Below are 14,626 nucleotides of genomic sequence, written 5' to 3' on the forward strand. Positions count from 1 at the left end.
GATCATTGATCTTGATATTTGTACAAAATATCAAGCTGTAATACTTTTATGAAAAACATAGGACATACTCAGAATCAAAATTAGAATGCATAAAAGGAAAAAATTGATCAATTATATCTTATTAAAATTAAAAATGTGCTATTTGAAAAATTATGCGAGTACAATGGGGCAGGGGAAAAAACCACACCAGCTATGTACCAGAAGAAAAACTTGTCAACCACACTCTGACAAAGTGTCTGGAATATATGAAGACTCTCAAAACTCAACAGTAAAAACATTCAAGTTAGAAAATTTAAAGAGACATTTTGCCAAATAGTTACAGATAGAAAATAAGCACATGAAATTCAGCATGAGTAGTCACCAAGAAATGAAAATTAGAACAGTGAAGCATCAATACACATATAACAGAATGACAAAAATGAACAGGTGGTGACATTGCCAGATGCTGGCAACAGTGAGAAGAAAGTGGATCACATGCGTTTTTTGTGGGAATGCCAAATGGTACAGTTACTCCAAAAAGTTGATTGTTTTATTCTCAAAAATAAAACAAATGTGCTGTGATCATATAACCAACAGTTGAATTTCTGTACCTTTATCACAGAGAAATATTGATTTATGTTGATACAGAATCCTGTTTTGGAATGTTTATATCTCCATTTTCCAGGATAGCTCCTAATTGGAAACTGTCCTGATGTTCTGAACAGATGAGTGGGCAGACACACTGTTGTACACTGACACCATGGCCAGCGTGCTAACAAAAGACAACACCCTCCTTTCAGACTGGTCATGGTCTTAAGGGGGAGGAAAATAAACAGAGATACTCTCCGATAACTTGAAATCACCTAGTTCATTTATGACTGCCTCAGAAAATGAGATGGGTTTAAAGAATGAAGAGTAATGGTCTGAAAGTGAAATTAAGAAAAAATTCCATTTATAGTAGCATAAAAAGAATAAAATGCTCAAGAGTAGAATTATTAAAAAAAGAACTCTTGTAGTTTGAAAATTACAAAACATTTCTGAAACGTGTTAAAGGAGACCTAAGTAAATGAAGGTATCCCATGCTGATAGGTACAAATGTTAATATTGTTAAAATGAGGACTTTCCAAATTGATTTATGGATTGATATTGTCCTCAGTTTCTTTGAAGAAACTGACATGCTGATCTCTAGAATTCTGTGGAGATGTAAGGGACCCAGAATAGCTTTAACAGTTTTGAGGAAAGATGAACAAATTTTGTGTACTCATGCTTTTCCATTTCAAAGTTCCAGTGACTTACACTGTTTACAACTCGTCTGTGTTTGGAGTTGAGAAGATAGGAATACAGCTTGAAATTTATGGTTGATTAATTGATTTCTTGACAAGGGCGCTCCAAAAATGCAATGGGGCCAGGTGTGGTGGCGCATGCCCATAATCCCAGTGGCTTAGAGGGCTCGGGCAGGAGGATCACAAGTTCAAAGCCAGCCTCATCAGTTTAGCAAGGCCCTAGGTAACTTGGTGAGACCCTATCTCAAAAAAAGGTGGGGGGAGGGTGAGGATGTGGCTCAGTAAACACCCCTGGATTCAATCCCAGGACTTTAAAAAAAAAAAAAAAAAAAAACTGGGGTGGGCATGTGCTTGGACAGGTGCCCTTCATCCATTCCACTGTTGATGGATATTGGGTTGCTTGTAAGGTTTGACCTTAGGAGTGGTAGTTACTTGTGTCTTTGACATGCACATCTGCACATGGTTGTTGCATACATACCTAGGGATGGAATGGGTGTCGGGGAATGAGTATGTTCCACCGTAGTGGAAAATGCAAGTGCTTGTGCAAAGTGGCATATCCACTTAAGCTCTCATCACCAATGTCTTCACGCTTCCCAGCACTCACATTTTCAGTTTTAATTTAGCACTTCTGTTATGAATGTTGTAGTTGTGGCTTTAGTATATATTCCTCTGAAGTCTAGTCAGTTGGGCACCTTTTCACATGGTTCTGTAGGTTTGGTGTTAGTGAATAGGCCTTGACGATATCTTGTGTTTTTTTTTTTTTTTTTTTTTTTTCTCCTGAGTTAGCCCTTCTTTCCGGTCAGTTTGTAAACCTTTATGTATTATGGATCAGTACTGTTACGTGTGCTATACATATCTTTCTTACTTCCTGGTGGGCATGGTTGAGCAGAAATTCTTAATTTTAATGAATTATACTTCATTAATCTTATTTACAGTTAGCTCTTTTTTTCCAACATGTTTTGGTGGTGGTGGGCTCATACTATAATCCTAGTGCCTCGGGAAGCTAAGGCAGGAGAATCACAAGTTCAGGGGCAACCTGGGCAACTTAGCAAGACCCTGTCTAACATAAAATAGGAAAGGGGCTGGGAATGTAGCTCAGTGGAAAAGTGGGTTCGTTTCCTAGTACAAAAAAATTATATATATTTCCTACAAAAATGCCATGAAATACTTCCTAAAATATTTGATGAGTGACAAGACAATTAAGGAGAGAAAGAAAATAAGTTCTGTTTTATCTTTAAGAGATTTTGTTGTTTCTACTTTCACATTTAGAATTACAGTGTGGCATAGAGGTCAGGTATCATTCCTGCTCCTCTCCTTTGGGAGTCCAGTTTTCTCAACACTGTTTATTAGAAAGACCATTGTTTCTCCATTGGTCTGTAGTGCCATCCTATAAATCTAGTTATTTGTGCTCACTTCTGGCTTTCCTAGTTGTGCACTGGCATAATTACCTATCTTGCTATAATGCTATCTTATCTTAATTGGTCCAGTTTTATTTCTAGAGTCATTAGGTTGTAGAGTCAGTCCTCACTCTTTTCTTGGCTGTTTTTTTTTTTTTATTTTTTTATTTTTTTTTAGTTGTCAGTGACCTTTATTTTAATTTATTTATATACAGTGCTGAGACTTGAACCCAGTGCCTTACACATGCTAAGCAAGCGCTCTATCACTGAGATTCAACTCCAGCCCTTTTCTTAGATACTCTTGACCTTAGCGTCTCCCTGTATAGCTGAGGGAAACCCTTATCAGTTCCCACAAAATGCAGGGGGGAGGGGGTGCAACTAAGAATTTGATTGTATATATATGCTGATTATATTTTTAAATTTATGGGCATATGACATCTTTGCAAGACTGTACATTACAATTTCTGAGCAGGATACATCTTATTTAAGTTTTAATTTCTTTAGTAATGTTTTGTATTCTTCGTATAGAGGTCTTATGCATCTTTTAGTAGTTTATTCTAATTTTTTTTTCTTACTGAAAGGACATGCTTAAAAATATTTACTTTCTTGATGTTTGTTAGTGGTTTATGTCTATGTATCTATTTGTGTGTTAGCTTTCCATCGCTATGACAAAATATCTAAGAAAAACCAAGAAGGAAAGATTTGTTTTGTTTCATGGTTTTAGAGATTTCAGCCCACAGTTGCCTGGACCCACGCTGTAGGCTTGAAGTGAGGCAGAACAGCATGCAGGGAGCTTTTGGTGGGGCAAAACTGCTTACCTCATGATGGCCGGGAGCAGACAGAAAAAGGAAGAGAGCACACCTGCCAGTAGAGGAAGGGGTGGGAAACCTTCAAGTGCTTGCCCCAGGGACCTGCCTTCTTGAAGGAGGCCCCACCTCTGAAGTGTCTGCCACCTCCCAGCAGCACCACCTGCTGGGGACCAATCTTTAACACCTGAGCTCTGGGGGACATTTTGATCCAGACTTTAGCAGCACATCTTTTTCTCTGTGTCCTTAAGTTCTGCCCTAACACACACTTATATCTATGTGGTTTTTTGGGGGATTCATTGGCTGTTTTATCCTGCTTTCAAGTTCTTAAATTGCTGGCGTCAAACCTTTTTTCTGTTCTTTTGTATGCATTGATTTATGTGAAGTTGCTCTTGATGTCTTTCTGACTTTGGCTCTTGTACTCACTTTCTTGTCAAGTTTTTATTATCTTTCAGTTAAAAATATTTTCTGATTTCTACTCTGATTTATTTCTTGAACTTTAGAGCTTTACTGGTCATGCTACTTTTAGAAAGAAATAGCTCTATCCAGCATATCTTTTTTCAGCCTCAGTAACTGATATTTGTTTTTACTACTTATTGACTAAGCCATTTCTTTATCACATGTAAAAGTATACATAATTTAGAAAATTATGTGAAATATTAAGTACATATTTATTTTTTAGCTTGATTTTTCCATTGTTTTCCAATTGATAAAATGATTATAAGATAATTAAATGTGTGAATTGTGACTTGTTAAAGTTTTTATATGCCATACAATATGTGCCATCTTTTCTATCTCATGAAGGAGCCTCCTCTAATTTGTGAGACTTTGTTTGCTTAGTTACACATTTATTCATTTGCTGTATTTATTGATGTGCTGTTTTGTGTTGGACATTGGACAGTCACTGTCCTCGCTCTGTAGGACTTTTTTGTCTAGTAGGGAGGATGAATTTATATAAGGCAGTAGCTATTGTGTTGTGTGTATGTTAGGGTGCAACAGAAGCTGTGAAAATGGCAGTATTCAACGCTTCAGGCAAAGCATTTTGTAACTCATCACTAAATGCCATTTAGATCTCTGATTGATGGTAAAAGATCTTAGAGGTTCAATTAAAATATGAATTGAAATATTTTTGATGTTTACATTATACATATTATTTCAACCTGATTTTAATTACGACTTTATTGTCATTAGCTGTTTTACTTTGGAATGGAATGATGTGATTTGTAAGCCTGCACATAGGTAATTAATATTTTTTATTACTCTTTGCAGAATCAAAGAATTCCATCAGACATGGTATTTCTTAGGACTTCAGAAAAAGCAGGTATTTTTATTTTTTGCATTGTTGTTGATTTGGTATTTTGGCAGTTTGTTATTTGAAGAGAAAAAGTTAACTTTATGCTTATAAAAATTTCCCTGATAACATTTTGAATTTATTAGTTTCCAATAATTTTTAGTTGTTGGTATTTACAAAGGTGACTTAAGTAATCCTGTCACAACCTGTGTATCTAATTAGTTTTCCCTTCCTTTCATATTCAGATATAATTAATTAAATGTCATTTGCTATTTTGTGTTTGCAATTTTATTCATTGATTAAGCAAACAGTTATTTACAGCTTACTTCATACCAGGCATTAGTTGTTGTGTACAAGAGGAAGCAAAACCCAGTCATGGTCTCTGTTTGTAAAAGCACATACAACTACCATTAGTAGTAATTCTATCGTGTAGGTCCTGTAGTGGTGACAGGAGTGGTCAGCGTTGTGTGAGAGTGCTGCCTACCTGAGCTGCCTTGTGCTTCACAGGAGAAACAACACTTAGGTGGCCTGAACTTTGAATAAGAAAGTGGAAAGGTCAAGGTGAGGGAAGCCTCATGTGGTCAATTGGAGAGGCCATGTTGGAAATCTGGAACTCTCCATCTGAGTTTCTGGTCAGTTCCTCACGGTGTAACCTGGCTCTGGGGGCAGCTTCATGGACAGGGTGGTCAGTCAATGAGTGTCCAGAGCTCCATTCTGCTCATTTCTCAGACTTGTCAAGCACATGAACCATGATTTTGTAGGAAGCTCAGCATATTGTCGTTTGTTCATGTGCTCAGCATATGTATTATTTCTAGTGTGAATACCTTGGAAAGGAGTGACCTAGATTTCAGAGTTGCTGATTTAATTTTGTTTCCATTTATAAGTATACTTTAAAAAGAAACATTTCAAGTCTTGAGAAAGGGCAGTTTTGTTTTGTTTTGTTTTGTTTTGCCAGCTGTAGTTGATGGTTGTTCACCTTGTCAGAGGAGGCTGTCATCAGCCAAGGAGTTATCCCTAGAATCAAGTGACCTGTGGACTTGGTTCTTCACTTGATTGTGTGTCATTTAATGTGAGTCCTTATGTTCCTAACTGGGGCAGACACTGGTGAACTGCTGTCCACCTCTTGGAAACGTGGCTGGGCTCCCTATATCCTGCCCAGTGAGCTGGTGCCATGCCTCTCGGCTCTGTCTCAAAGAGTAGGAGGTGAACATTCTGCCTATGCTTTGCTGTGTCTACCTCCTCTTCCCTTACTAGCTCTCCAAGGCAGCTTGGGAAACTACTGGTTGGAGGCATAGAGCTTTCCTCAGCGTGACTTCCTGAATGACTGTGTTTTTGATTGCCAAAAAAAAAAAAACTCTGGTATTTTGAAACCATCATTGGGTAGCACTGGAATGTAAAGTGCTCCTTTTCCAGGTATTTCTGGTCATTCCCTGTTGTGCAGTGATGCCCCCTTGTGTTGCATCAGCGCAGTGGTAGGCTTCCTTCATCCTGGTATATTCTGTGCAATGCTCTGTTGCCTAGGGCAGACTGCCAGATAGTGAAGGAGCTCTGTTGGTAAGGCCCCTGGGAGGTCCATCTCCTTGGCTGTGTACACATTCCAGGACAGATACTCTCAGTCCTGGCGTATAAGCCTGAGCTGCTGGAATTTTGATTGCTAGTGTTTTGTTAAGGATTTCAGCCTCTGTGTTTATACAGGAAATATTGAGCTGTGGGCTTTTTTTTGTTTTGTTTTTCCTTGTCATGGTAGTATAGTACTGGCCTTTGAGTGAGTTAGCAATTGTTCTTTCCACTTCAACTTTTTTGGAAGTTTATGAAGAATTATATTGGGTTCTTCTTTAACGTTTGATAGAATTCACCCATGAAGTCATCTGGGACTAGATTTTGAGTTTTTTTTTTTTTTTTTTTTTTTTAACATTACTAATTCAGTTTCTTTCCTTGTTAGACGTTTCAGATTGTTTCTTCTTGAGTCAGTTTTGGCAGTTTGTGCCTTTTTAGGAATTTGCACACTGTATCCACCTAATTTGTTGGCATACTGTTATTTCCACAGTAATGATAGTGATGTCCTTTGTTCTTGATTTTAGTAATTTGATGCTTCTCTTTTTCTTGGTCACTTCAGCTAAAGGTTTGTCAATTTTGTTGATCTTTCCAAAGAGCTAACTTTGGCTTTTAATAATTTTTTACAATTGCTGTCTGTTTCTTATTTCAGTTACTGGTCTTTGTCTTTACTACTCCCTTCCATGTGTTTTGGGTTCTGTTTACTTTTGTGTTTCTGGTTTCTTAAGGTGGAAAGTCAGATGAGGTCTTTTTAATATAGCTACTTAAAACTACATTTCCACCCAAGTGCTGTTGTTGCTTCATCCCATAAAGTTTGGTGTGTTGTGTTTTGATTTTCATGCTCTCAATAATATTTTCTAATTTTCCTTGTGGTTTCTTCCTTGACCAATTGTTTGATGATGTAGATGTCTAGTTTCCATGTATTCATGGATTTTTCCAAATTTTCTACCATCACTGATTTCTGGTTTCATTCTGTTGTGGTTGGAGATCACACTTGGTGGTCTCAGGCAAATTTACCCAGATCTGTGCTCTGTTCTAATGCATGGTATATCCTCATGTGGCTCCTGTGCTCTGGAGTAGGTTCTGTGTTTTGTGACTGTGGTGTGACATATCCTGTGGGTGGATGTTTGTTAGTTCTGGTTGGTCTGCAGCATTGGTCACATCTTAATTGTCTTCTGTACAATTGTCCTGTCCATTGTGAAAATGATGTGATGTAGTTTACAGCTATTTTTGCTGCTGTATCTATTTCTCCTTCAGTTCTGTTAGTTTTTACTTATTGAATTTGAGACTGCTGTTTGGGTTGTTGGATGGATTGGCCCTTTGATCATTATAATGCGTGCTTGGTGACTCCAGCTCTTTATTCCTTACTGTTACATCGTTTCCTGTTGTCTTACATTTAGCCTACTGTATCTTTGAACCTAAAGTGTGTCTCTTGTAGACAGTGTATAGTTGCATCTTGATTTTTCTTCCATTATTTTAATCTTTGCTCCTTAAAAATAATTAGCTTCATTCAGGAAAATTTATGTATAATAAGGTGCACTCATTTAAAGTGTACCTTGAAACCGTCTTAACAAATGCACCTTCCTGTGAAACTACTGCTGCTATCTCTACACACCCTCTTTGCCCCATTACCCTGCATTACCCTGCTTGCCTGGCCCTCAGGTTCTTCCTCTCTCACATCTGGTGGCAGAGGAGACACATGGCTCTGAACTACAGGACACTCTTCCTGCCTGCATACACATCATCCTGAAAGCAGCTTTTTCAGACTTTTGTGGCACTGCTCCTGTTTACTTTCACCACCTGTGCTTTCACTCTCAGCCTATGACTCCACCCTCAGCTGTACTGGGAGCATTGAGGCCCTCAGACTGATAACTCCTTCTCTGTCCTCCAATGCCATATCTCTTCACTTAGGTTGAGCATGATGGCAGATTAGTACAACCACTTTGGAAAGCAGTATATGTCCCATTCCTTGTCTTTTTTTCCAGAAGAGCTAAAAAATCAGTGTACTGTAGTGATACTTGCATACCAATTTTTATAGCAGCACAATTCACAGTTGCCAAGTTGTGGAACATCCCAAATGCCTGTCAGCAGACAAATAGATAAAGAAAATGTGGTATATATACACAATGGAGTTTTACTCAGCCATAAAGAAGAATGAAATCATGTCATTTACTGGTAAATGGTTGAAATGGAGAATGTCATGCTAAGTGAAATAAGCCAGTCTCAGAAAGTCAAGAGTCAAATGTTTTCTCTTGCCTACAGAAACTAGAAAGAAGTAGAGTATTTAAAAAAAAAGAAAAAAAAAGAATCTCATGAAAACAGAAGGGAGAACAGTGGAGTAGAGGGAGGGGTTTGAGAAGAAGGGAGGAGGAATGGGAAACGGAAGGGACTGCAGAATGAAATTGACCAAATCATGCTATGTGCATGTATGAATATGTTGCAATTCCACTTTCACATTTAGCTATAATGCAGTGCTTAAAAAGCAATACATAAATAGAAGGAAGACCAGTAGAAAAGAGGAAGGGGATCAAGGGAGAAAGAATGGGAGTGAAATGGGAAGTACTGGGGATTGAAATGTATGTAATTATGTCAGATGCATTTTCGAATATGTCAAAATGAACCCTGTTCTTATGTATGACTGTAATGCACTAACAAACAGAAAAAAAAAAAAAAACTTGTATATTATTTACTGTAATAAAAGTCTCTAAACCTTGGTCAATACAGACGTCCTAGATATAACAGTGTGTTCAAACTTGGACAATAGCAGCTGGGTGCTTGTCAATACAGTTTGGTGAGTTTGTTCATGGCATCACATTGACTCTGTATTAATACGGAATATTCCATTGAGTTGTGAGTGGATTGTTTGGAATGTAAATGAAGCTGTTGATGGATCTGGTGACTGATGGCTTAAATTCCAATCAATCAATTGCTTCATCAGTTTCTTAATTCAGATCAAATATCTCCTGGGCGCACACAGTCTTTTAGTGGTATTAAGAGAAATTAATGCTTTAAAACTAATTTTCATCAATCTCTTATAAATGCCAATATCTTTTTCATTTGTGTCCTAAGTGATGACATTATAATTGAAATGTTCGGGACATATTATAGTACCCCAGCTATCACTTGTTAGTTGGACGAGGGTAGGTAAATGACACTCTCCTCATCTGCATTATCTCTGTAGTGCTATTCATCTTTCCACCAGCTTAAAAATTTCATGCAGAGTCATTAAGTCATATAAATGATTTAAAAATTAAGTTTAATGACCAATGATCTGGTATTAGAAATGTGAAGTCAATGTCTATTTCTCTTTTGTTGGGCATGTACTGTGGCCCATTTCTTTCAGACCTGCTGGATCTGTGAGCTGGTGCAGGCCACCTACTAATGCTGAGGGGTGACTTGTTATACTATGACAGACTCAGCATCTCTCAGGGTCCTTCAGTTACTTCATCACCCCATGATGTGGCTCTCCAATGTGACACATACACGAGTTGATCTTAATTTGGTGGTCATTAAACCTGTCCTTTCCTGTCAACTCTTGTCAATTATTCAAAATAAAATCAAGTATTCATAAGAAGTCTGTAATAGGATATAAGCAGACCAATTTAATAATTCATTTTTACTGATTTGTAACTGGCAGCATTGTAGCTCATGCTTTCTATTAAAGATCACGAGATCTGACTCTCCCAAGACCAGCCAAGTTGGATGTACTTCTGATTTTGCTGCAGCTCCCCTCCTGCCCCTCCTGCAGTTACTGTGCAGTTAATAACTTTAACTGTGCTTGGTGAAAAATAATGTCATTTTCCCCACTAAATTTTAAAAATACTATATAATTATTTAACATGACACATATCTTTTATTTTTAAAGAAAGAAAACTGCACTGTTTTCAGTGTTTAATACTTCTACAGAGATCGAGATAATTGGTCTAACTTTTACATACCCAGTATGTCAGAAATTTAAGACATGCCAGAGTCTCACCTGTTATTTAAATTTTAGAAAGCAGATCTAGGACAGACTGGAAAGAAATGAGAATATATTCCATAGAAATTACTTTTATTTTTCTTATCAAAATAAGCATATTCACTAATTGATTTTTTTAAGAGAAAAAATCTTGAAAAAATGAACTTTAAAATAACAAAGTATGAATTTTCTTTTATTGTTTCTTGGTTGAATCTAGTCAGTTGTAGAGTGTTGTTCTTAATCTTTTGGACAAGTAATGCACAACAGTTTATTTACATAATCATTTAAAGTGTATGTAATCAGATGAAGAGCTCTTGAATGTATTAATTGATAAAGCAGACAGTTGGAAAATTTGTTATAGCTCTGATCTTATTGTGCCTGAGAGGAGCAACTTCATGTTGATGATAGCTAAAAGGGTTAGAATTATAGTGACTACATAGTTAGGACACATCTTAGGCACTCAATTGATGGCACTGTGATTAGTTGACAGTGCATCATTTGGGAGAGAAAAGATTTGATGCTTTTGCAGAGTGAGAGTGAAAGAAATGTCCAGCAGTAATCACACATATTTCTTTCTGGGGACTCAATGGGAAATGAAGTTATTGACTGATTGTAGTTTCAGATTGTTGTGTAGAAAGGGAATCCTAGACTCCACTGTATAAAGATATATTCTTTCCTACCTTAACTGTTTCTGTACATTTGCCAAATAATTTGAGTTCCTAGTGCATGCCCTCATGGCTGACTAAAATAGGCTTTCCTCTGAGTTTTTACAACACCACTCCAAGTGAAGCCTTGTCTTTCCATTGTAGAGAAGAAAAAGCAAAAGAGTCCTAATGAGATAAAGTAACTTGACAAAGAGTATCAATTAGTGAATTGTTCAGCCTTGACCTATCTGGCTGTTCCTTGTGTCATGCCAGGTTTTAGTCACAAACCTCTGGTGCAGGGGTCCTCACCTTTGCCATGCTCATACATAGGGCTCTGTACTTCTTTGCTGTGGGATCTGTATTAATGCACTATCAGGTGCTCTCAGCACCTTGTCCTCACCTCAGTTGATGCAGGTGGCATTCCCCCACCTCCCTCCTTGTTGTGAAAATCAACAGTGTCTTCAAAAGTTGCCAAGTACTTTTTTATGTTCATTGAAGAGTCCCTAAAATGAATCTTAAATGCTGGTTGATGTGTCTTTTGCAAGTAAATTGTTTCAGTATTTTTTCAGAGACCTTAACTTCCACTAAGAACAGATTGAGAGTGTGGGAATTGAGACTGACCTGTCTCCCAGCCATACACAGCCAGTGGCACAGGGTGGAAACCTGACTGGCCAAGCAAATTTAAACACCACCCTCTACCAGTAGGTATGTGTGGAAGGCAGATGACATTTTTCCTCCCTGCTTCAGCTCCATGAGAAGGAAGCTGTACTCTAGACCAGAGACTTCACTTCTCTGCCACACATTGGTGAAGGTGAAGGCCTTATCCTAGGCAGGGCTGGCCCCTGTCTGATTTTTCTCAGACCATGGTGCAGAAGCCCTGTCCCAGCAGACTTGGGTCAGGGCACTGTTCTGGCCCTTCTGCTATCAGCTCCTGTTCATAGGCAAGAGCTTTGCTTCACCCTTATAGGTGTCCCACCCCAGTGATTCCCAGCTAGTGTGTCAGCCAGTGGACACTCCTGGAGGGGCTGCTACCACAAACCCACCCCCAGGGGCACTCGAAAAGCAGATGTCTTGCCCTAGCTCCAGTGCAGTGGCCCAGAGGTTCTGGTAGTTTTCTACAAGACTTTGTTTGAAACAGAGCCTGGCATAATTCATACCAAGGGCATCATTGGAAATATGGGGGAGCTTGGGAGTCAGCAGTTCAAAGGCAGGAAACAGCAGCCCAAGGCAGGAGACAGTAGCCCAGCAGGAACCTCCTTGGAGAGTTCCAGAATCATATACATCCTGGGTGGGGAAGCCGTGTGCCTGTGCTAGGTTACGGGAGCTATCAGAGGGGTACTGGGGCAAACTTAGAAGGAGTCCCCCAGAGAGACAGCCGACTTTAACAGGGTCACAGCCTGGTACTGGGGCTAAATGACACATGCTCCTCTGTACCAGCAGCAGGTTCTACGTAGCTCAGCTTAAGCATGAGATCACAAGTATCTGTTAGTGTCTAAGGCTGTGGTCTCAGGAGAGCAGGAGAGTGCCTACAGCGCCTCTTCCTGAGTGCACATGAACAGGACTGTGCATTCCCTCAACAGTCCTTGGCGGCAGGTGGGAACCTGGCACCTTGAGAAAATTGCGGCACCACCCTTAACCAGTAGGTGGTGTGTGTGGAGTGACAGAAAAAGTATGTGGCCATAGGAAAGTTCATACTGTTGCCTTTCTGACAGATCAGTGGTTTGCAGCCACGGGAATTTATTGTCAATGAACCTCTTGACATAAATGAGGGAAATCATGGTGATGAACAGGTTGAAGATGTCTTGAAGGAAGACATGCTGACCAAAGTCTCACCTGAATGGAACTCTTAGTGGTCCCTGACTCCCGCAGCTGCACGAGGAACATTCTAAGCCAGTCCCACTTCAGGCAAGAGTAGGGCTGTGCCAAAGCCTGGAAGGACACTCTCTGCTTCTTTTAGAGTTGTGTGACGAGAGGAGGAAGGCAAGAAGTGCCCAGGGAGCTTCTGTAGAACTTCAGAACAGAGGCAAGACTTTTTGTTCTCAGCGTTCCTGCTGTTTAAGTTCCCATCTACTCAGTAAATGCTAGTTTTACTTCTTTCATTTTCCCATACATTTATAACTGGCAGGAAGAGAGTTTTGGTATCCTCACAGGTTTTCAGAAGTCTTAGGACCATTTTCAGTTAAGATCATATGGTGTGGATCTAGCCTGGACAGTCATCTTTATGACCCCATGGTAACAGCACCAAGGGGAGGCAGACTGTGCTTGCTTACTGTGCAGAGGTTTATACATGATAGTCTCCAAGTCATAGAACACATTGCGCTAATAGAATGACAACTGAAAGCTGTTACATTGTATCTGCAGTTTTTCCTTAGAGTACATACCACTAGTGGTTGTAGTCCCATCACTGTGAGATGTTACCTGAGGTTCTGAGATCCTGGGAGATGGTTATTGCGGCATAGGCTTTGTGTTGGAGCAGAGCTGGTGATACCACGTGAGTCATTGCTGGATTCCTGCAGCTTCTAGAGGAGGGATGAGAGTAGGAGTTAACATGGAGGAAACCTGAACTCTGTCTGTTGTGGGTACGATGTGGTGCTGACTGTGGTTTAAGAGACACGTACATGCAGTCAGGCACCAAGTAGGACTCTCAGCCAACCACAGATCATGCGTATGAGAGTGACCCATGAGATTTTAATGCAACTGAAATGTTCTTATTACCTAGTGGTGTCCTAGGATCTTTTTTTTTTTTTTTTTTTTTTGAGCCCAAAGTGTTTTTTTTTTTTTTAGTTGTAGATGGACTTTTATTTTTATTTTTCCTTTTATTTTTCTGCGGTGCTGCGGGTCAAACCCAGTACCTCACATGTGCTAGGCAAGTGCCCCACCACTGAGCCACAACCCCAGCCCTGAGCCTGAAGTGTTTAATTGCAGGACAGGAGACAGGAGAGGGCAGACGGAGTATGTCCAGGCCAGTGCCTCAAAGCTGCGAGAGGATGTTGGGGACCAAGCTGCAGATAAGATGTGTGCTGTCCGGTTCCACATTAAGGGCCTTCACTCTGCCATCCTCTATCACCATGGAGAACCTCTTGAGCCGGCGATTCCCAAAAAAGAAGCATCAAGGAATCATCTAGTAATAAATCTGTCTCCTTCCCAAAGGCCCCAGTGGGGTCAACCAGGAGCCGAACCTTGCCTTCTTCCTTGTGGGCTCTTCCCCACTCTCCAGTCACAAAGACATCATTCACCCTCAGACATGCCACCACCTGCACCCCCTTGGCCTTTAGCCCCCATCCTGCTCTACAAAGCCAGGCAGGTGCGTCTTAGAACAGCCAGGAGTAAATGCCCCAGGGACTCTGAACAATATACCCTTCTTGTCCTTGAACAGCTCCGCCAGGTTCACCTCGTTCCCACGCTCCCCTTCAAACACCTCCACAGAAGGGAGAGCATTTCCCATCTTGATTGGGACCATGGCTGCAGCACTGCTGCTGAAACTTCAGACCTCTCCACACACCCACCCTCCTCCTTCCAACCACTGTCTTGTTGCTGCTGCCACCACCGCAGACTCGGCAGCGGCCACACTAGCAAGTACCGAGCAGGCTCGGCATCCCAGCACGACTGAGTCTGTCAGCCCCGTGCCCTCCCTAAGGCCTGCTGCCCTAGGATCTTAATGTCATAAACAGTGCAGTGTGTGTGTGTGTGAATTGATGCTGGTGTGAACAAACC

The 14,626-nt window shown here is 40.1% G+C and overlaps 1 protein-coding gene and 1 pseudogene across 9 annotated transcripts in view; one reads left to right on the plus strand and one right to left on the minus strand.

Annotated features, from left to right (window-relative positions):
* The window catches only part of ATP9B (ATPase phospholipid transporting 9B (putative)), a 251,906-nt gene that overhangs the window by 79,210 nt on the left and 158,070 nt on the right, over positions 1–14,626 (plus strand). For all 8 annotated transcript variants that reach the window (XM_079109169.1, XM_079109170.1, XM_079109167.1 and 5 more), the window contains one exon: positions 4,735–4,786. In XM_079109169.1, the coding sequence (XP_078965295.1) occupies positions 4,735–4,786 (52 nt within the window). The remainder of the gene's footprint in view (positions 1–4,734; positions 4,787–14,626) is intronic.
* Positions 13,731–14,533, minus strand: LOC306643193 (peroxiredoxin-5, mitochondrial-like; annotated as a pseudogene). Its single transcript has one exon. The product of its transcript is annotated as a peroxiredoxin-5, mitochondrial-like (transcript).

The sequence above is a fragment of the Sciurus vulgaris genome (genome assembly GCF_902686455.1).
Source record: "Sciurus vulgaris genome assembly, chromosome: 13".
Classification (NCBI taxonomy): Eukaryota; Metazoa; Chordata; class Mammalia; order Rodentia; family Sciuridae; genus Sciurus; species Sciurus vulgaris.